Source organism: Rhinopithecus roxellana, chromosome 4, assembly GCF_007565055.1.
Source record: "Rhinopithecus roxellana isolate Shanxi Qingling chromosome 4, ASM756505v1, whole genome shotgun sequence".
In the NCBI taxonomy this organism is placed as follows: Eukaryota; Metazoa; Chordata; class Mammalia; order Primates; family Cercopithecidae; genus Rhinopithecus; species Rhinopithecus roxellana.
The window spans coordinates 48,003,398-48,027,393 of NC_044552.1; the positions used below are offsets into that span (position 1 = coordinate 48,003,398).

The 23,996-nt window shown below is 35.2% G+C and overlaps 1 protein-coding gene across 4 annotated transcripts in view; it reads left to right on the forward strand.

Moving 5' to 3' along the window:
• COL21A1 (collagen type XXI alpha 1 chain) overlaps nucleotides 1-23,996 on the forward strand; it is a 198,055-nt gene that overhangs the window by 129,551 nt on the left and 44,508 nt on the right. For all 4 annotated transcript variants that reach the window (XM_030929568.1, XM_030929569.1, XM_030929570.1 and 1 more), the window contains 3 exons: nucleotides 337-390; nucleotides 513-566; nucleotides 22,538-22,591. In XM_030929568.1, coding sequence (XP_030785428.1) covers nucleotides 337-390; nucleotides 513-566; nucleotides 22,538-22,591 — 162 coding nt within the window. The remainder of the gene's footprint in view (nucleotides 1-336; nucleotides 391-512; nucleotides 567-22,537; nucleotides 22,592-23,996) is intronic.

Below are 23,996 nucleotides of genomic sequence, written 5' to 3' on the forward strand. Positions count from 1 at the left end.
ACATGTCCACTGAAATTTGATGGTATGGGCCTTTCTAGTTCCTCACACTGAGGGAAGAATATTTAAAATACTCATTGCTTTTTAATTTTGCCAAGATGTTATTTCTATGTTTAGATGCTTGTAATGATAATTGTGCATCTATCAACATTTTTAATGTCTTGATATTGTATCCACTGGCTTGGTAAAATAGTACTTTGCAGAGTCAACATGAGTTGTAGTTCCACGAATTTTTACTACATAATGTTGTTAACTTAGTAGCTTTTCTATTTAAGTTTTGGTTAGAACTTGAAAACATTATTGTAAAGATCGTGTTTTAAGTGTTTATTTTCGATACAGGGTGCAAAAGGTGAAAAGGGGAATGCTGGCTTCCCTGGCCTCCCTGGACCTGCTGTGAGTTTGATAGAAAAAATCTCTTAATATTTTGCTTTACATAAAAACTATCTTATAGTATCTGTCTTTAAAGAGAAAAAGTAGTGCAAAAATATATTAAAGCACATGTATTTATTTTTTAGGGAGAACCAGGAAGACATGGAAAGGATGGATTAATGGGTAGTCCCGGTTTCAAGGTATTTACAAAAAACAAAGGACGAAACAAAAAGATTTTTGTATCTTGTGAGGAAACATAAGAAAAAATGTACCAATATTAAAATTTTTTAATATGTAGCATTGGGATAAAATTCATGAGCTAAAAGGTTTTTTACATGTGATTTTAAAATGCTACTGAATTTCTTTTGACTTTATTGTGGACTCTTAGGTGTCAGAAGTGAAATCATAGGCTATTACAAGGTTGAGCTTCTTTGATAAGCCCTTCAGATTGGTTCGTTTGGCAGGTTAGAAGCAGAGGTTCTTGGCTCTGTCTCCCAAAGATTAAGGTTTCAGTGGGCTGGGAAACTGTCTTCTTAACTCTGGCTTTTTTATCAGTTGTGTGGTATGGGCAGGAGAGCATTAGAGTAAGTGGAGAACTGCAAAGTGTCAATAATTCGCTATCTAGGAAAAAACTCAAGGGGACATGCCCTTGGGGTGGTCCGTTAACACCATCATATTCTTACAGTTAGGATTTAGCTAATTAGGATACCTAAGGAGAAGATTTGTATAAGCCATCAGAGCTGAAGAGGCCATTTGGTCAAGCATTGGACGTAGGGATGTTATCTTGTTTTCTAATGGTCTGTTCTTTGAATCCCAGAGTTGCTCAGAAATTCAGTCCAAATTTTCTTGGTCTGTGGGTGTTTTCCAAAGGAAAAATTATTCATTTATTTGCTTCAAGTTCTATGAAGGGTTTTCAAATATCCATGATTCTTCAGAGTATACTTTGAAACAACACTTCCTAAGACAGTAGTAACCTGACTGTAAAATATGGGAACCCATTTTGAAGCCCTTGGTCCCTTCTTGTTAATTATGCTTCAGTGGTTTTGTATTTTCTCACTTATTTAATTGAACAGATTTTATTGATATTTATTAGAAGCTAGACATATAGAGGAGAATAAAGCCATCATGGCATCTCCTCTTACAGAGTTTATAATCTAGACTATGTGAGATAATACAGATATTTTTTCTTTGCCTACAACTTAAGCATTCATTTTAATTAATTTTTGTCCTCTGTTAGCATAAATTCATATGCCCCAAGAAATGGGACTATTCTTTTTGGGAGACAGGAGAGCTTAGAGAATAGAATGGAGTTGGATTTCCAGCTTGCAATGACTTTCTCTAACTAGTTGTATGTTCTCTGGCAAATATTTTGACAGTTTCTATTTCAAAAATAGAGTAAATGTTACCTATCTAGAATGGTATGAAAGGGACTTGAGTACGACAAAGCACTCAGCACAGTTCCTGGCAAAGAATAAGTGTTGAATAAGGAATTAGTTCTTTTATTCATTTCCTGATTTGAACACAGATTTGATTCCTTTTTTAGTCTTAATCTGAGTAGTATGTGCATTCATGTACCTGCAAATGTAAACATCAGTTCACTGTTTTCTAGCACCTATATACCATAAAATTCACCCACTTAATGTGTAAAATTCAACAGTTTTTGTGTATTTACAGAGTTATGAAACCTCATTAGAGTCCACTTTTAGAACATTTTCATTATCCTAAAAAGAAACACCATGCCCATGTAGTGGTCACTCCCCATTTCTCACCAAGCTACTATTCCGTACATTAAACCCTTGGCAACCATTACTCTGTTTTCTGTCTCTGCAGATTTGTGTATTCTGGACATTTCATATAAATGGAAACATGTAATATATGGTCTTTTGTTCTTTCAATTACCATGACATTTTTGTGGGTCATCTATGCTTTGGCTTGTATTGGTAGTACTTCATTCCTTTTTAATGCTAATAGTATTTTATTGTAGGGATATATCACTATGTTCAACATTTTGAGGTCAGTTCACTCTTGATATTTGCCTTCTTTATAGGTTCATACCACCCTTCATATTTGACCTTGGTTATGTCTCCTGTTTTCTAATTACTGTGGGTCTCCTAAAAACAATGAACTTTTTCTGTCTTGTCTGTTTGTAAATTTTTTATAGAAATCATTCACGAATTGACAAAAAAAAGCTATTTACTTTTTTTGTTTAAATTACTTTATTTTTAAAAACAGTTTTAGGTTTATAGCAGAATTGAATGGAAAGTGCAGTGTATTCCCACACACCCCCCGACACTTCCCAACCCTGTAGAGGCTCTCCCATGATCAACATCTCCACCAGAGTAGTACGTTTGTTACAGTTGACACATCACTATTACCCAAGGTTCATTGTTTATGTTAGAGTTAATTCTTGGTATTGTACACTTGACAAATATATATATTCGACAAAAATAACATTGTAGTATCATAGAGAATAGTTTCACTCCTCTAAAAATCCTGTGAGCTCCACCTTTTGATCCTTTCTTCTCTTTAACCACTCACAACCATTGATTTTTTTACTCTCTCCAGAGTTTTTCCTTTTTCAGGATATCATATAGTTGGAATCATACATTATGTGACCTTTTCAGATTGGTTTCTTGCTCTTAATAATATGCATTTAAAGTTCCCCCATGTCTTTTCATGGTTTGATGGCTACCCTTCCCAGCCTCTGGTAACCATCCTTCTACCCTCTATGCCATGAGTTCAATTGTTTTGATTATTCGTTCCCACAAATACATGAGAATATGTGATGTTTGTCTTTCTGTTTCTGGCTTATTTCACTTAACATAATGATCTCCAGTTTGATCCATGTTGTTGCAAATGACTGGATCTAATTGATTTTTATGGCTAAATGGTACTCCATTGTGTATATGTGCCACATTGTCTTTATCCATTCATCTGTTGATGGATACTTAGGTGACTTCCAAATCTTAGCCATTATAAGTGCTGCAAGGAACATAGAAGTGGAGATATCCCTTTGATATGCTGATTTCCTTTCTTCTTTTGGGTACATACCCAGCAGTGGGATTGCTGGATCATATGGTAGCTCCATTTTTAGTTTTTTTTTTTTTTTTTAATTGAAATGGAGTTTCGCTCTTGTTGCCCAAGCTGCGGTGCAATGGCATGATCTCGGCTCACTGCAACCTCTGCCTACCGGGTTCAAGCAATTCTCCTGCCTCAGCCTCCCAAGTAGCTGGGGTTACAGGCACCCGCTACCATGCCCGGCTAATTTTTGTATTTTTAGTAGAGACAGGGTCTCGTCATGTTGGCAAGGCTGGTCTTGAATCCTGACCTCAGGAGATCCACCCTCCTTGGCCTCCCGAAGTGCTGGGATTACAGGTGTGAGCCACTGTGCCCAACTCATTTTCAGGTTTTTTGAGGAATCTTCAAACTGTCCTTCATAGTGGTTGTACTAATTTATATTCCCACCAACAGTGTACAAGGGTTCCCTTTTCTTCACATCCTCCCCACTAGCATTTGTTATTGTTTGCCTTTTGGATAAAAGCCATTTTAACTGGAGTAAGATGATATCTCATTTTAGTTTTGATTTGCACATCTCTGATTATCAATGATGAACATCTTTTCATATGCCTATTTGCCATTTGTGTGTCTTCTTTTGGGTAATGTGTATTCGTATATTTTGCCCATCTTTTGATAAGATTATTGGATTTTTTTTTCTACTTTTTATATTTTCTGGTTCCTAATCTCTTATCAGATGGGTAGTTTGCAAATATTTTCTCCCATTTCATGGATTATCTCTTAACTTGGTTGATTGTATACTTTGCTGTGCAGAAATTTTCAGCATGATTTGTTCATGTTTACTTGGGTTACCTGTGTTTGTAAGGTATTGCTCAATAAATCTTTTCCAAGGTCAATGTCCTGGAGATTTTCCCCAATGTTTTTCTGTAGTAGTTTCATAGTTTGAGGTCTTAGATTTAAGTCTTTAGTCAATTTTGATATGATTTTTGTTTATGCCAAGAGATAGGGGCCTAGTTTCATTATTCTGCATAGGAACGTCCAGTGTTCCTAGCACTATTTCTTGAAGAAACTGTCTTTTCCTTAGTGTATGTTCTTAGAAGTTTTGTCAAAAATGAGTTCACTGTAGGTGTGTAGATTCGTTTCTGGGTTCTCTGTTTTGTTCCATTAGTCTATGTATCTGTTTGTATGCCAGTACCATGTTTTGGTTAATATAGCTCTGTACTATAATTTGATGTCAGGTAATGTAATTCCTCTACTTTTATTCCTTATGCTTAGGATAGCTTTGGCTATTCTGGGTCTTTTGTGATTCCATATAAATTATAGGATTGGTTTTTGTATGTTTCTGAAGAATGTCATTGGTATTTTGATAGGAAATTCATTGAATCTGTAAATTGCTTTGGTAGTATGGACATTTAAACAATATTGATTCTTCAAACCCATGAACATGAATTTTTTTTATTTTTATTTTTTGGTGTCCTCTTCAATTTCTTTCATTAGTGTTTTATAATTTCATTGTAGAGATCTTTCAATTCTTTGGTTAATTCTTAGATATTTAATTTTATTTGTGACTATTGTAAATGGGATTACTTTTTAAATTTCTTTTCCAGATTGTTCACCATTGGCATATAGAAAAGCTACTGATTTTTGTATGTTGACTTTTATCCTGCAACTTTACCAAATTTGTTTATCAGTTTAATAGTTTGTTGGTGGAGTCTAGGTTTTTCTAAATATAAGATTATATCATCAGCAAACAAGGATAATTTTACTTCTCCCTTTCCAATTTGGATGCCCTTTATAGTTTTCTCTTGTCTGAATGCTCTAGCTAGGACTTCCAGTACTATGTTGAATAACAGTGGTGACAGGGGACATAGTGTCATGTTTCAGATCTTACAGGAAAGGATTTTATTTTTTTTCCCCTATTCAGTATTATACTAGCTGTGGGTTTGTCATAGATGGCCTTTATTATGTTGAGGTATATCCCTTCTATATCTACATGTTTGAGGGTTTTTATTATGAACAGATATTTAATTTTATCAAATGCTCTGTCAGGATCAATTGAAATGATCATATGGTTATCTTTCATTCTGTTGATATGATGTATCATATTGATGGATTTGCATACATTTAACCATTCTTTCATCCCAGTGATGAATCCCACTTGGTTGTGATAAATGATCTTTCTAATGTATTGTTGAATTTGGTTTGCTAGTATTTTGTTGAAGATTTTTGCATCAATATTCATCAGAGATATTGGCCTGTAGTTTTGTTTTGTGGTATGTTTTTGTCTGGTTTGGTGTTGGGGTAATACTGGCCTCATAGAAAGAGTTTGGAAGTAGGCCTTCTTCCTCTATTTTTCAGAATAGTTTGAGTAGGATTGGTATTAGTTCTTTAAATGTTTGGTCAAATCCAGCAGCGAAGCCATTAGGTCCCAGGCTTTTTTTACTGGAAGACTTTTATGACAGCTTGGATCTTATTACTTGTTATTGGTCTTTTCAGGTTTTGGATTTCTTCCTGCTTTAATCTCAGTAGGTTGTGTGTGTCTAGGAGTTTGTCCATTTCATGTGTATTTTCCAATTTATTGGCATATAGTTGCTCATAGTAGCCACTAATGATCCTTTGAATTTCTGAGTGTCAGTTGTAATGTCTCCTTTCTCTTTTCTGACTGTATTTTATTTGGGTATCGTTTCTTACTTTCTTGGTTACACTGGCTAAAAATTTGTCAATTTTGTTTGTCTTTTCAAAAAAAAAAAAAGAAAGAAAAAAACAACTTTTTGTTTTATTGATCTTTGTGGATTTGTTTGTTTGTTTGTTTTGTAACAGAGTCTCACTCTGTCGCCTGGGCTGGAGTGCAGTGGCGCAGTCTTAGCTCACTGCAAGCTCCACCTCCTGGGTTCACACCATTCTCCTGCCTCAGCCTCCAGAGTAGCTGGAGTAGCTGGGACTACAGGCGTCCAACACCTTGCCCGGCTAATTTTTTGTATTTTTAGTAGAGATGGGGTTTCACCATGTTAGCTAGGATGGTCTCAATCTCCTGACCTCGTGATACGCCCGCCTTGACCTCCCAAAGTGCTGGGATTACAGGCATGAGCCACTGCGCCCGGCCCTGATCTTTGTGTTTTTAAATTTCAATTTCATTGATTTCTGCTCTGATCTTCATTATTTCTTTTCTTCTACTAATTTGGGGTTTAGCTTGCCCTTGCTTTTCTAGTTCTTTAAGATGAATTGTTAGATTGCTTATTTGAAGTTTTCTCTTTTTTGATGTAGGTACTTACAGCAATAAACCTCCCTCTTACTACTGTTTTTGCCGTATCCCATAGATTTTGGTATGCTGTGTTTCCATTATTACTTGCTTCAAGAAGTTTTTCAATTTTCTTCTTAATTTCTTCATTGACTCACTGGTCATTCAGGAGCATATTGTTTAATTTCCATGTATTTGTATAGTTTCCAAAATTCCTCGTTATTGATTTCTAGCTTTATTATATTATCGTCAGAGAAGATACTTGATATTATTCCATTTTTGGAATGTTTGAAGACTTTTTTTTTTTTTTTTTTTTTTTTTTTTTTTTTTTTTTTTTGAGGCGAAGTCTCGCTCTGTCGCCCGGACTGGAGTGCAGTGGCCGGATCTCAGCTCACTGCAAGCTCCGCCTCCCGGGTTTGCGCCATTCTCCCGCCTCAGCCTCCCGAGTAGCTGGGACTACAGGCGCCCGCCACCTCGCCCGGCTAGTTTTTTTTTTTTTTGTATTTTTAGTAGAGACGGGGTTTCACTGTGTTAGTCAGGATGGTCTCGATCTCCTGACCTCGTGATCCGCCCGTCTCGGCCTCCCAAAGTGCTGGGATTACAGGCTTGAGCCACCGCGCCCGGCCTGAAGACTTTTTTTTGTGACCTAACCTATGGTCTGTCTTTGAGAATAATCCACATGCTAAGAAAAGAATTTGTATTCTGCAGCTCTTGGATAAAATGTTCTGTAAATATCTATTTGATTTGTTTGGTATGTAGTGCAGATTAAGTCTAATGTTTCTTTGTTCATTTTCTGTCTGGAAAATCTGTCCAATGCTGAAAATGGAATGACGAAGTCTACAGCTGTTATTGTATTGGGGTCTATCACTCTCTTTAGCTCTAATAATATTTCCTTTATATATCTGGATGCTCGGGTGTTAGGTGCACTTAAAAATCTTATATCCTCTGCTGAATTAACTCCTTTATTATTGTATAGTGACCCCTTTCTCTTCTCATAGTTTTTGTCTTGAAATCCATTGTGTCTGATATAATTATAGCTACTCCTGTTCTCTTTTTGGTTTCTATTGGCATGAAGTACCTTTTTCCATCCCTTTATTTTTAGTAAATGTGTGTCTTTATAGGTGAAGTGTGTTTATTGTAGGCAATAGATCAGTGGGTCTTGTTTGTTCATCCAGTCAGCCAGTCTATGTCTTTTGATTGGAGAGTTCAGTTCATTTACATTAGATGTTATTATTTATAAGTAAGGACCTACTCCTGCCATTTTGTTATTTGTTTTCTGGTTGTATTTTGGTCTTCCTTTCCTTCTTTCTTTCATTCCTATTGTCCTCTAGTGAAGATGATTTTCTCTGGTATATATAACTTAGTTTCTTGCTTTTTATTTTTTATGTATTCATTGTATGTATTTATGAGGCTTACAGATACTATCGTATAACCCATTATTTTAAACTGATAACAACTTAATGCTATTTGCATAAACAAACAAGCAAAAAGAAAACTAATAAAAATTTGCCTTAACTTTGTCACCCTACTTTTTAACGTTTTATTGTTTCAATTTATATCTTATTGTCCTGATTATGTCTTTTAAAGTTGTTATAGTTATTATTTTTGATTGGTTCATTATTTAGTCTTTCTATTTAGGATAAGAGTAGTTTACATACCACAGTAACAGTGTATAATATTCTGCATTTTTCTGTGTGCTTGTTATTACCAGTAAGTTTTGTACCTTCAGTTGATTATTTATTCCTCATTAATGTTCTTTTCTTTCTGTTTGAAGTATTGCCTTTAGCATTTCTTGTACGATGGGTCTGGTATTGATGAAATCACTCGGCTGTTTTTTTTTTTTTTTTTTTTTTTTAAGCTTCAGCACTTGAAAAATGTAGTGCTACTCTCTCCTGACCTGTAAGCCTTCTACTGAAAGTCTGCTACCAGACATATTGGAGCTCCATTGTATGTTATTTACTTATTTTTGTCTCTTGCTGCTTCTAGGATCCTTTCTTTATCCTTGACCTTGTAGAGTTTGATTATTAAATGTCTTCAGGTAGTCTTCTTTGGGTTAAATCTGCTCGGTGTTCTATAGCCTTTAAGTACTTGGCTATTAATATCTTCTCTAGGTTTGGGAAGTTCTCTGTTAACCCTTTGAATAAAGTTTCTACCCTCCATCTCTTTCTCTACCTCGTCTTTAAGGCCAATAACTCTTAGATTTGCCCTTTTGAGACTGTTTTCTAGATCCTATAGGCATGCTCTATCATTTATTATTATTATTTGTTGTCTCCTCTGACTGTTTATCTCCAAAGTCTCTCTTCAAGCTCACCAATTCTTTCTTCTGCTTGATTCATTCTGCTATTGAGGGACTCTGATACATTCTTCAGTATGCCAATTGCATTTTTCAGCTCCAGAATTTCTGCTTGATTCTTTGTAATTATTTCAATTTCTTTGTGAAATTTATCTGAAATTTATCTGAAATTTCTGTGAAATTTATAAATTTATAAATTTATGTGAAATTTATCTGAAATTCCTTCTCTGCGTAACTTGAATTTGTTAAAGTTTTCTCAACACACCTATTCTGAATTCTTTGTCTTAAAGATCACATATCTCTGTTTCTCTAGAATTGATTCCTGGTGCCTTACTTAGTTCATTTGGTGAGGTTGTGTTTTCCTGAATGGTGTTGATGCTAGTAGATGTTCTTCAGTGTCTGGGCATTGAAGAGTTAGCTCTTTATTGTAGTGTTCACTGTCTGGGCTGATTTGTAGTCATCCTTCTTGGGAAGCTTTTCCAGTTATTTGAAAGGACTTTGGTGTTGTGATCTAAGCTGTTTCTGCTTTAGGGTACACCCCAAGTCCAGTAAAACTGTGATTCTTGCAGACTTGTAGAGGTACCACCTTGATCGTCTTGAACAAGGTCTGGGAGAATTCTCTGGATTACCAGGCAGAGACGCTTCTTCTCTTCCCTTACTTTCTCCCAAACATACAGAGTCTTTGTCTCTGTTTGGATACACCTAAAGCTGGGGATGGAGTGATACAACCACCCCTATAACCACCACCACTATGCTCTGGGTCAGATCTGAAGCCAGCACAGCACTGGGTCTCACCCAATGTCTGCTCTGACCACTCTCTGGCTACTGCCTATGTTCAAGGCCCTAGGACCCTACAATCAGCAGGTGGCAAAGCCAGCCAGGTTTGTGTCCTTTCCTTCAGGGTGGTGAGGTCCACCAACCCCCAAATGGGTCCAGAAGTTCCATCTGGGAGTCTGGGACTAGAATCAAAAGCCTTAGATGTCTACCTGGTATACTGTTGTATTGCAGCTGAGCTGGCACTCAAACCACAAGATGCAGTCCTTCTCACTTTTTTCTCTCCTTTCAAAGGCAGAGGAGCCTCACCTCGTATCCTCCACCATCCCTAGCCATGAGGAGTACTGCCAGATGACCACTGATGTTTCCTTGAGCCCCAAGGTCTCATAAGTCAGCTTGTGGTGAACGCTACCTGACCTGGGACTCACTCTTTAGGGTAGTGGGATCCCCCGTGGCCCAGGAAAGGTCCAGAAATGCTGTCTAAGACTCAGGTCCTGGAATTGGAGACCCCAATACTCTGTTTGGTACTCTACTTCCCCTTGGCAGTGTTGGTACCTAATGTGTAAAAGTGTAAGACAGAGTTTCCTTTACTTTTCCCTTTGCTTTTCTCAAGCAGAAGGAGTTTTACCCCGTAGCCACCACAGCTTGAGGCTGAGTCTCACATGAAGCCAACAAGTCTCAGAGGTTCACCAAGGCCCTTGGTGTAGTACCTAGGTATCGCTGCTAGTTATTCAGGGCCCAAGGGCTCTTCAGTTAACAGGTGATGAATGCTGGTAGGACTGCATCCTTTCCTTCAATGCAGTGAGTTTACTTCTGGCCCAGGGTGTATCTAGAAATATCATCTGGGAGCTGGGGCCTGGAAAGGGGGCCTCTTGACTCTAGCCAGTGCCCTATCCTGCTGTGGCTGAGCTGGTATCCAAGATGCAAGACAAAGTCCTCCTCACTCTTCCCTCTCCTCTCCTCAAGGATTATAGAAGGAAGGGGTCTCTTTTGGAGCCATGAGCTTTGCAGTCTGGGGTCAGGAGAAGGATGCTGCCAACACTCTCTTGGCTGCCCCAGTGTGTGTCTCAGTATGTTGTGTGCCTCCCCAGTCCACTGTCTCTGGGCCTAGTTTAGCCCTAGGACTCTCTTATGAGTTACAGACATTATGGCCTAGGCTCCCTTTTAAGTTTATTTGGAGGCTGAAGCACTTTGGCCCTGGGTGGTGAGGTTTGCAGGCACTCAAGTTCAGACCACTGGGATGGGTGATTCTTCTTTGGCTGGGGCTGGTTTAAATGCTTCCTCTGGGCTGGGCGCTGTGACTCAAGCCTGTAATCCCAGCACTTTGGGAGGCCAAGGTGGGCAGATCACCTGAGGTCAGGAGTTCGAGACCAGCCTGACCAACATGGAGAAACCCAGTCTCTACTAAAAATACAAAATTAGCTGGGCGTGGCGGCACATGCCTGTAATCCCAGCTACTCAGAAGGCTGAAGCAGGAGAATCGCTTGAACCTGGGAGGCAGAGGTTGCGGTGAGCCAAGATCATGCCACTGCACTCCACATGCATGCCTGGGTGACAGAGCGAGACTCCGTCTCAAAAAAAAAAAAAAAAAAAAAAAAAAAAACCTGCTTCTGTGGGCGGGCATCAGTGGGGTTTGTTCTGGTTTTTCCTTTCTGCTTTAACAGGACAGCACTGCTTTCAGTGCTTCACAATTGCTATGTTCTCCCTTTGTCAGCACCCAGAAATGCTTTCCACTCCATGCTGCCTCTGCTGGGGATGGGGAAGGGGTGGCATCGGTAATTCAGGATTGCTTTTTCTCTCTCTTCAGTGCCTCTTTCAGCAGTATGGAATTAAAACCAGGTACTGTGAGTGCTCACCTGATTTTTGGTTCTTTGAAGGTGTTTTTTCTTTGTAGATAATTGTTAACTTGGTGTTCTTGCTGGGAGGGGGTGACAATGGGTCGAGCTTTCTACTCTATCTTGCTTGTCTCCTTCCTGATTTATTTTGAATTAATTTCTATGTATGGTATGAGATCAAGGCTCATTTTTTCCCCATATGGAGATTCAGTTATTCTAGCACCATTTATTGGAGACTATCATTTCCCTTTGAATGACATTAACACTTTTGCCAAATATGAATTGATCAATATGTGCATTCCACTAATTTCTACCCATATTCTTTCCTCAACAATGCAGTCTTAATTATTATAGCTTTAAAATAAACCTTGAAATTATGTGGTGTTAAACACTCTAATTGTTTTTTTTCCTAGAAATTGTAATGGATATTATAGATTTACATAAATTCCATATTATTTTTAGTATCAGCTTTAAAATTTTTACCAAGAGAGCCTGTGAGATGTGTTGAAATTTTTTCTTTCTCTTTTTCTTTTTTTCTGAGACAGAGTCTCGCCCTTGTCACCCAGGCTGAAGTGCAATGGCATGATCTTGGCTTAGTGCAACCTCTGCCTTCCAGGTTCAAGACATTCTCCTGCCTCAGCCTCCTGAGTAGCTGGGATTACAGGCACCCACCACCATGCCTGGCTAATTCTTTTTTTTTTTTGTATTTTTAGTAGAGATGGGGTTTCATCATGTTGACCGGGTTGGTCTTGAACTCCTGACCTCAGGTGATCCACCTGCCTCAGCTTCCCAAAGTGCTGGGATTACAGGGATGAGCCACCATGCCTAGCCAAAGTTTTTAGTGTGAAATAATTGTAGATTTACAGAAAAGTTGCAAATATAGTAGAGAATTCCTCATACCCTTTATCCGACTTCTGTTGAAGTTAACATTTTATATTACTATGGTATATTTGTCAAAACTAAGAAACCAATATTGGCACGTTACTGTCAGCTGGACTTCATACTTTATTTGGGTTTCATTAGTTTTTCTACTAATGTAATTTTTCTGTGCCAGGATCCAGTCCAGGATATCATATTACATTTATTTGTTGTGCCTTCCTATTTTGCACTGATCTGTGATAGTTTATCAGTCATTTCTTGTCTATCATGACATTGATGATTTTGAAGAATATTGACCAGGTATTTTGTAGAATATCACTCAGTTTGAGTTTGTTTCATGCTTTCCTCATGATTAGATTCAGATTATGGTTGTTTTTCTTTTTCTTTTTTGGAAAAGGATAACAGAGGGTTCAAGTGTCCTATTGATCAAATCAGAATGTACATGCTATCCAGATGAATATTCACTGGTGACATTAATGATGATCACTTGTTTTGTAGTATTCACAAGCTTTCTTGCTACTTTTTCATCCCATATTCTGTTCTTTGGAAGCAAGTCACCAAATTCAAGCCCTACTCTAGGTGGAGTGTAGACTTCAGCTCCAAATCTTAGAGGGAAGAACATCTTCATGTCTCTAAATTTATTTGGGGAGAGTTGCTATCTTAACAATGTTGAATTTTTCAATCCATGAACATGGTATTTTGTTTCACTTATGTGAGTTTATTTTAACTCAGCAAAGTTTTGTCATTTTCAGATCTTGTAAGTCTTCTGTTAAGTTCATATCTAAGTTTTTTATAATATGTCTTCATACTCATAAATAGACTTTGAAAAGTTTATTTTCAGTTTGTGGCTAACATATGGAAATATTATTAGTTTCAGTATATTGATTGTATATCCTACAATCTTGTTAAATTCACTTATTAGTTCCTGCAACTTTTTTTGTTGATTTCTTAGGCTTTTCTACATAGATGATTATGTTGACTACAAATAAAAACAGTTTTCTTCTTCTATACTAATTTATATGAATAAATTATTTTAATTTTTTTATTTATGTATTTTAATATTTTTATTCACTAAACAAGCCCTCAATACAATAACGAATAGAAGGGGTAAAAGCACATATTTTTGCCTTGCTTCTGACCTTAGGTAGAAACCATCAGTCTTTTAACACTGAATGTTAGTTGGTTTTACATAGAAGCCCTGCCTCAGGATGAGAAAATTCCCTTTTATTCCTAGTCTATTGAGAATTTTCTTTTAAAATATCATGATTAGATGTTGAATTTTGCAAAAAAAGAAAAAAAAAAAGCTTTTTCTGCCTTCACTGACTTGATTATATAATTGTCCTCTCATATTTTCTTAATATGCAACATTGATTTTTGTATGTTACACTAATTTTGCATTATTGGGATAAACCACAATTGGTTATCTTATAATATTCTTTTTATATATTACTGGATTCAATTAGCAAAAGTTTTATTTCATATAATTTGTGTCTATGTCCATGGATGATATTGATCAGCAGTTTTCTTTTTTGTGATATTTTTGTCTGGCTTCAATATCAAAGCAATACTGGCATTTATTTTCTGAAAGCATTTGTATAGCATTGGTGTCATTTCTCCCTTATATGTTTGGTAGAATTTGCCAGTGAAACCTTCTGGGCTTGAGCTTTGTAGTTGTGTCGTATGTCTAAGGAACATTTTCATTAATAATACACCTATTTAGATTTTATCTTTCTTCTTGAGCAACCTTCAGCCATTTGTACATTTCAATGAATTTGTCTATATCATTTAACTTGCAAATTTCTTAGCATATTTTGTTCACAATATTGCCTTATTCTTGTCCTTTTAATGTCTGTAGGTTTGTAGTAATGTCCTTTATTTCATTCCTGGTATTATATGTATTGTAACAATAATTTCTTATTGATACTTTACAATTGAAATCAAGCGCTGCAGAATTTTTCCTACTCTTCCCCTTTGTCATTTGAGCCTGGTTCTTTTTTGTTCTTGGATAACTTTCTCTTATTTTTTCCATGGGGATTTGTCTGTTTAAGCTTTCTTTCTCTCATAGGGTCAATAATAATAAGCTTCACTCTCCTAGGGAACTAATATTTCATCTGTATTTTTCAAGTGACTTGTATAAAATTGTGCAAGTTCCTCTCATGATTTTTAAAAAGTTTTCTCTGTTTTAATGATTATTCTCCCTTGGTCATCATTTCTTATTTTGAATATTTATGCTTTCACTCTCTACTTTTTTATTTTATTTTATTTTATTTTATTTTTTTTACTTTTATATGTTTCTGGTTTCCCTCCTGTGTTGGATTTTTTCAAAGATCCAACATTGTAATTTATTTTTTGTCTTCATTTAATTTTTGTTTTTTATTTTTATCCTATTTTATTTCTTTATTCTTTTTTCCTACATTTTTTCTAGCTTTTACAATTGAGAATTGAAATCATTTACATTCATTTTTTTTTATCTAAGTAGTTAAACTATGAATATTTTTCTCATCATTGTTTCAGTTGTATCCTCTTGATTCTGATATGCAATGTTTTCATTAACTTTTTTAAAAAGAAATTTTGTAATTCTAGTTTTTCTGTATTTCCTAAGAGTTGTTTAAAGAGTTAAAAGTCTTTTTAGGGTGAAAATCATTTTATTTAGATTTTGTTGCTAATTTCTGATATTATTGCACTGTATCAGAGAATGTTTGTATAATCTTCTTTATAAGTTTTAGTGAATTTTTTCTTTGACTTATTGTATGTTTAATTTTCAGGAATGTTCCCTGTGCATATGAGAAGGTAAATCTCTATTTTCAGAGTGTAAAACTCCATATACATTCATAAGAACTACCTTACTGAATATCTTATTTAGGTCTTCTGTAACTTAATTCTTTGTTTGGCCTGTCTTGAACAGAGAGTGATGTATTAGTGTCTAGTATTCGTGCATTTTTGTCTATTTTTTCTTTCACCTTCTGTTTCACGAATGTAGTTTCTACGTTATTCATTGTATAGATATTTTTCACTACTACATCTTCATTTTGAATTGTGGCTTTGGCATTATAAAATACATTTTTTGTTTCCTTTAATAATTTTTCACTTGAATTCTACCTTCTCCAATATCAGGATTACACATTTTCTTTTTGATTATTTTTATTTGCTCGCTGCACCTTTGCCCATCCTTCTATTGTCTAGCTTTAGCTTTTTGAGTCACTTTGTTGTAGTTGTGTCTCTTGTATCAAGTGTAGAGTTGTTCTTTGCTTTTTAAAGCAATCTGAATTTTTTTATTTTAATAGATTAAGTCTATTTTCACTCATCGTCTGATAGGTTTGGTCTTATCTCTGTCAAAATACTCCCTTTGTAATTTTGTTATCTTATTATGTAAATTATGCTATACTGATTGTATTTCTTTCTCAGTGTGATTTGTTGCCTTTTCCTATTCTGCTTTTAATTTCTTTGGGATTTAGGAAAATTTATATTTTTATTTTAGTGGTCTTTATACTATGTTTACTACTCCTTGTAAATATCCATTTCAGAATTCTGTTATTCTCCCTTTACATACCTTGAGCATCAACTCTTTGTTGTGTTAAATTTAAATTATACCCTATTATCTATGTGGAAATTAATGAATTTATTCTATTTTCTCCTTTTCCTTATACTTTTCTTCTTGTTTAATTATATTATTTCTACCTTATCAGATTATATAATATTTATAAAATACTCTTTACACTTTACCTTGTTTCAGATCTGCAATTAAATATACTCGGTGTTTGTCACCAGCACCTTTACCAGTATTCCACAGTCACATTTGGGTTTAATAAAGGTTTTCCTCCTTTGGAAGGGCTTGTGAATACAGTACTCTGAATTCTTGATATTTTAGTATGTTTTTCTACACTTTTATTATTTGAATGACAACTTGGCTAACTATAAAACCCTTGTCTCACTGTTCTTCACTGTTATTTTTTCTGAATTTCTTAGAAATACTGCTTACACTGCCAACATGTATGTTGCTGATGTCAATCTAATTGTCTTGTCTTTGTGACTCTTTTTCTTATGAAGATGAGAGTTTAAAACAAAAACAATTTTTCATTTAGAGTCTAATAGCATATGTTTCAGAATTTAAAATCCCAGTTATTCCAAAAAGCTTTAGAAAGGAAGATTCAGGGTTTTATTTTTTTTCTGGAATGTTCTTTTGAATTATAGTTTAAAATATAAGTTCTGTTATTTATTTATTTATTTTTTTTTGGTTTATAGCTCAAGGACTCCAATTACAGATACGTTGAAATTTCTTTGTCTTCTATCATTTCTGATCTTTTTAATGTGTTTCAAAAGTCTATTTTTATTGGCTATGCTTGTTTTCTCTTCATTGTCATTTATAATTTTAAGTTAAATCTGTTTTCCCCGGGTTTCTAGTAATTTAATCATTGTTCTCATCTGAGATGATTTTGCCTTTTTGATTCCTGAATAAATTATTTCATGTATTCCTTTTATACATTTTCAGTCTGAATTTTTTAACTAATAAAAATACTTGTATAATGTTTGTTAATCCAGGTTACAGCATTTTGTTTCAGTTTTCTTTATGTTTATTTTTGTGTGAGGAAAATAAGAAAAGTTTTTATTGTGTTTTTCTTTTTACTCTTTTTTTTTTTTGGATGCTATCTGCCAATTCTTTTCAAATTTGAAATATCCTGTATGTATTTTAACCTGCAATAATAAGCAGGGTTGTACATGTTTGGGTAGCTTGCTGGACTTCTTAGTTGTAGATTGTCTCTTCTTTTATGTATAATGAAGTTAGAAGTTTCTTTAGCTAATGAGATTACTGGGTGGGACTTGGTGTGTTTTTTGCTGGGGATGTGGAGGAGTGAGAAACATAATGTGTTGATTTTAGATTCTTGTGGCACATCCACGGGAAGATGTTGAGTAAACAGTTACACACAGAGAAGAAGCTCCATCTTATTTAGAGAAGGGGAAAGAATGGGATATAGAACAGAGTTGTAAGGAATTATCTTAGATTGAATGAAGGACCCCTGTTTACTGTAATAAAATAAAAGAGGAATGGATGAGTGCAAATGCAGGTAGGTGTGTTGGTTTGGTGGCAGAATGTTTGTATCCCATTTTTTCTTAGAATGTTGGGACAAGGAGAAAAAAGCGTTTGTTGTTTGGCGAATATTTTATATAGCAGAAACTTTCTATATACATGAAAAATGTGGTAGAGAGGAGATACAGGAAATATAGAAGTTGCATTGAAGTCCAGTTGAAGCTGGAAGTTATAATCTGTGTGATTACTGTAGTATTTTTCCTCCATAGCCATACTTAGAACATAAGCATAGGCTGAGGCTGTTTTCAGTTTGGTTTACTCAGCATTGGAATTTGAATAAGCCAGTATGGTGGATGCAGAGTGAGGTAAAGGGGAAGAATTTTAGTTAGAAAGTGATTGAAATAATTAAATGTAGTATTTAAGCTGGATATGCAAAGAACCAAAGACAGAAAAGGACAAATTATAGCAAAAGGCGTAACTCATTGGATATTTTCCAAGAGCTTGGCTCTTTTTACAGCACTGTACAGGCATTTTCTCATTAATCTCATAAATCATTATGAGTTGTAAGTGGAAAAAATTTACCCTTTCACAGATGAGGAAGCAAAGAACTAGAGTAAATAACTTGTCCAAGGTGACATAGCCATAACTTAACAACCAATGAAAATTCTGCTCACCAACTGGTTAGAAATCATGTTATACCCAAATATTCTCTCGTAGTTACAGAAAATAATGATGAAACTGTTGACCCTACTGCTTTTAATAATATCTATATATCTATATCTATATATTTTTTTTCTTTTTGAGATGGAGTTTCGCTCTGTTACCCAGGCTGGAGTGCAGTGGCACAATCTCGGCTCACTGCAAGCTCCACCTCCCAGGTTCAAGCCATTTTCCTGTTTCAGCCTCCCAAGCAGCTGGGACTACAGGTGCCCACCACCACGCCCGGCTAACTTTTTGTATTTTTTGTAGAGACGGGGTTTCACCTTCTTAGTCAGGATGGTCTCGATCTCCTGACCTCGTGATCCGCCCGTCTCAGCCTCCCAAAGTGCTGGGATTACAGGCATGAGCCACCGTGCCCGGCCTTTTAATGATATCTTAACTAGAATAAAGAAGGATTGGCTTTATGTTTAAAAATACTCATTTTGCAAAAATTATAATGGCAAACTATAGCAATTCAAGTATTAAAATAATATATATTATTTGAAAATAATATAGCCAAAAAATACATCATGAATAAAGGATTGTTAAAACCTCAACTTTTTGGTGGCAGTGGATCTCCCTTTCTGTGCCAAGAGTTGCATAAGGCATTTTCACAAAGGCTCTTGTTTTCTTAAAAAACAAAATATATGAAGTTTGGAGTATTAATGTCATTTTATGCATAACATCAGGTTCAAAGAGATGAAGAGATTTAGTTAAACATGCACAGCTAGTTCCATGGCAGAGTGAGGGTTCCAGTGAGGTTCCATAGTTTGTGTGCTCACTGCTGTGCATGATACCTTCCAAATGTCTGTTTACTCGGTCAGCCAGGAGAAGCTTCCTCAGCCTTGCATCTTCAGTACATCTGCAGGCATGCTAGAGATTTGTTTACAAATGAAGAATAAACTATGCCATAAGATCAAAGTCAAAATAAAGTGTTTCCTTAACAAAGCAAGGATCTTCCTCAAAATTAAACTGTATTTTCATGATCAGTAAACCATACCTTCCACCTGATTTTGAAGATTGTTATAAGCAAACTAAATTACTTTCCATCCTTTTATTTTTTGTGGGTAAATACCAAGGACCACAGCATGAAAGGAAATACACATGGAGTGCAAGTTTTACATGCCTGGTTTTAGTTAAATTTCCTTTTTTTAAATAACTGTTTTGTTGTGGAATAAATCATTTTTGACGTTAGCTGCAGAAATTAAATGGAGGAATAATGTTAAGCATGACATTTTCTCAATTATGTTATATCAAGAAGGGAGTTAATAACAGAATAGAAAAACAATAAATTGGAGATGGGGCCATGTTTTATACTTTTTCAAATGCCAAGCAAAGTGGCCTGCACCGGGTTATCCAGGTTGTAAAAGTAATCAAGTGATCAGGTTAAGTTCTGGTAACAATACTAAAGTTCACAAGCTGGTAGTGTCTTGCGTTTGATTATTTCGAGGAAAATGCCAAGTAGAAATTATCCTTTCATTTCTTGATGAAACATTATTAAAATCCATTATTTAAAAATGAAGAGAGTGTTCTTAGGTAAAGGTGACTGGTCATTATCTTGTAATAACTAACTGCATAATTGTCCAACAGTAAATGCTAGAGCTTTATCCACAAATGCTATTCCCTTTTCCTTTATCCCCTTGAAACTGAACATTGAGGAATAAATAGTCTGTTCCTCCTTCCTTGATATACTCCAATGATTGTAAAGAAGGGTACCTGTAGTTTTATATTATGTTTGGCACTAGTCTAAGTGTTGTAGGTGATTTAAAAAACTCATATAAGTTATGTTTTCTACCTTTAAAAGAATGCTTAAGTCAAGCAAATAACACCTATAAACAAGACACCTGCTGAACAACTTAGCATAATAAAATTCAGTACTAAGTGAAAAGCTATACAATGCTATAGAAGTTCATAGAAGAGAGGGATTCATAAATGCAGAAAGAGTCTGTAAGTCTATTTTGAGATCTGGGCTACAGTAATGTTTCTCAAAGTGTTGTCCCAAGACTAGCGGTCTCAACACCTTCCGTAAACTTATTAGAAATGCAGTTTTCGGGAGTTTGCCCCAGACCTACCGTATCAGGAACTCTGGGTTGGGGCCCACAATCTGCAGTTTAACAAACCTTCTGGGTGATTCAGATGAAGCTAAATTTTAAGAATCACTGCTATAGATAATAAAGAATGTGATGTTTTATTCGGTTAATATGTTAAGTGTCTAATATAAAGTAGGAAGAACACAGTCAGTTAAATCTTCAAATAATTGTGGAACTTCATTATTGATAAACTTTGCTGATGGCTACTTACGTTTTTTAAACTCCTGCTAATTAAAATAAAATGATATTAGGTCATTGGACAGGTAGAAAAAAGTAGAGATTTTATAAATCAAAGTAGTCATGATTTTATAAATCAAAGTAGTCATCTAATCATGTATTTTACCATTACATTTGATGGCAAAAACTGCAATTACTTTTGCAGCAACCTAATAATTTCAAATTAATTGTTTCTACTATTTGGCAACTGCCTTACCCCCTTTATTTTATATACAGAAGATATAAACTACAGATTGTTTTGTAAGTCACATATGACAGTACCTGGAAGTAGGAGAAGTTAAATGATCGAATGCCTTATAGCAGTGCTGGTTCTCAAATGGCTGCATTAGAATCACCTGGAAAAATTATTAACACAGATTGCTGGACCCCACCCAGAGATTCTGGCTTAGTATGCTGCAGTATGGCCTGAAATTTTACATTCTGAAGAAGTTGCCATGTTAAATGAAGAAGTTGATCTTGCCTAGTCTGAGGACCATATTTGAGAACTACTAATATGAGAAATTCCTTCTGACTATTGATACAAGTATTGAGTTCAGATAAAAATATTGCATTGTTTCTCCATAGTATTAGGATCTAACATATCCTTGTCTTGAATTTTTTAGGCTTCTTAAACTGTAGCTTTCAAACTAAGTAGATCCAACATTTTTTCCTCCAATATTTTTATACGCTTTTCTGTAGAACTGTTGGATTAGCAATAACTTCTCTCCCTCTAATTTGGCTAATTTTCAGGAAAGCATTAATCTTTGCTCCTTTTATCCTCAATTGTCATCTAGTGTTTGTAAATAAAACTGTTATAGATGAAATATTTGGCTTTAGTTAGCATTTCACAGTCTAATAAAATGCAGGAATTCACACAAGTGGGAGAATTGTTGTTTAGATAATGTAATATGGTTGAATTTTTTTCTAAGTGCTGATTATGTTTGCCACATTTTAGAGGCTCTTCTGTGCTTTATTTTCTATAATTTTGGGAAATTTATTAGAATATGAAATTATGGATGACAGTATTGTAATATGCTTCAATGCATTGCATTCTGAGACTCTTTTTCCCTTAAACTTATTTCAACTCAGGTATTTGAGACATTTACAGGAAAAAATGCTTTTGTTTTACTTCCTATCTTGCTTTCATCTAGGATAAAATGTTCTTTCTGGTATGAATCAAGTGTGGCAAATTGCTTGCAGAGAACTTTGCTTGTTGTGATGTAGCATTTTGCTGGACAGAAACAAACGCATGGCTCATAATGACTGTTAGATTTCAAAAAGTCTGGGGTGTGTACATGTGTGTATATGTTTCAACAGGCTCTTCCTTGCTATCCTTTATTTTGCTCGGACAGTTTAATAGTTGTACTAATCTGCAGATATTATACATTTTAGGATTATTTTCAGCTAATATTTATTGTTTTAGTAGATAAAGTGTCAGATACTTTTGTATTCACTAGCAATTGATTCATTTGGGGAAAAAAGTTAGCTTCCAAAAGGTAGATGTAAAATAAGATGCTCAACTTGAACGTAGTAATATAAAGGTATATATAACTAAAAACAATTATAATTTTAACAGCTACCTAAAATATGCATTTTAGATGTTTATTTTAAATAGGTGTATGCTAAAGTGCCAGATAATTTCAACTAATAACCTATACATAGCTCCATTCCTAATGAAAGTTTTGTTTTTACTTTAAAATGTAACTCTTTGAAGGCAAGGTCAAATTAGGTCCAATATAATGATCAGTTTTAAAGTAAAAATGAAAAAGTAAATATGAACAGGACTGATATAGAATATTGGTCACATTTACCTTGGAGATAAGATGGTCTATGCTCATAAGAATGACTATACAGTACCACACTTATTTTATAACTTAACTCAATTATCTGCCATTATGTACACATTTTTGTTGTTTATATGGTCACTTTATGAATTTCTGAAAAAGTTATTTGATGTCAGGAAAAGTTAATATCAATAGTCTAGAAGTAATATTAATTTTTCTGTTTGTATCTAATGTTCTTTAATATGTAATGTTATATGTTGTTATTTTGGTAAGCAGACCTCAAAACTGAATTCTCTATTTCTTTTTATCAAATCATTAAAAGGGAGAAGCAGGATCCCCTGGTGCTCCGGGGCAGGATGGAACACGGGGAGAGCCTGTGAGTACCTTCTCATTTCAGTTCTAAAAGATGAAGTTCTTTTCCTGTTTTGAAATCCTTTCGGTTATTTAAATTCTTCTCTCAGACGCCCTATTATTTGTTCAGTGACTTCCAGATTTTAGATGTTGTAGAAGCTCCTTGTGAAACACCATAAAATGTTGAAATGTTGAATCCTCTTTTAGAAACCAGGAAGAATTTTGCAAACAGGGTGAGTCACAAACCACAAGCACTCATGCCCAAACAAATGCATGGTTAACACAAACATCATGGTCTGTTGTTGAGCCTTTAGTCAATGTCACTTTACCACTCATCTATTGTTTCATAGTATGCTCTTTGGGATCTTGTGTTCAATAAAAATCATGGCTAGAGAAACATGACTAAGAAAGTACTGAATCTGAATCCTAGATATCTACATTTTTAGCAAGTGTCCCAGGTGATTCTGAACTTCAGGTGAGTTTTAAAAATATAGTGTGCCCTCACGTTTTATTCCTACAACTCATGGCCAACATTTAAATACCAGCAGATCTTATTTTATTCATCAAAGGTACCTACCCTCAAGAAATTTGAAATTTGCTTTGTGGGGAGCTAGGTTAAGAAGTGAAGTAATAGTTGAGATGTATTTTTATCACATTTATCACAAAGCGTTCAGTTGAGATTTCAGAATTTAAATATTGTACATAAGAGGGAGAGAGGTACCATCAAAGCTTCTTAAATAGGGTAGAGGGTAGAGGGATTAAACTGCTCTTAAAGTTGCTTAATAAAATTTTCATTGAATTTCATCTTGTGTATGATTATGTACTGGGGCAAGTTCTATATAATGCTATTGCCTTCCAGAAGCTTATAATTTAATTTGGAAGACTGGAAAAATTGATGCGAATAATTACCAACTGTTTATAGTATGGGCCAAATACGAATCTGATATGGAGTCAGAAAGCCAGGGTTTGGAGATGATTACTGCTACATTTCATCAGGGTGAGCTTGGAGAAGTCACCTCACATCCCTGAATATCTTTGTCTAAGTATGAATAGTGTAGATGCTTATAATGCTTACTGCATAGGGTGGTTGTGAAGCTTACGTAGGAAATTTTTAAAAATCGTAAGAACATTGCACAAATGCATGGGGCTGTTCTAAGTGCTGAAAGAGTATAGGAAGGTAATTCTGTTATTGAGGTGCTTGAAAAAATTTTTACCAAGGGTTTGGGCCAGGTTTGTTCATGAAAGGATGACTGGGAATTAAAGGAAGACGGGAGAGAGAGAACTCATCTGAATGAAGACACATATGTGAGATGGTTAAAGGTGTGCCCAGGAAATAATGAAATGATCTTAATAAGTTCCTGAATCTGCACAGAATGGTCTCTGTTGGGTGTTAGAAAGTAAGGGTTGAAACTTGGCTAGGGCCATGAAAT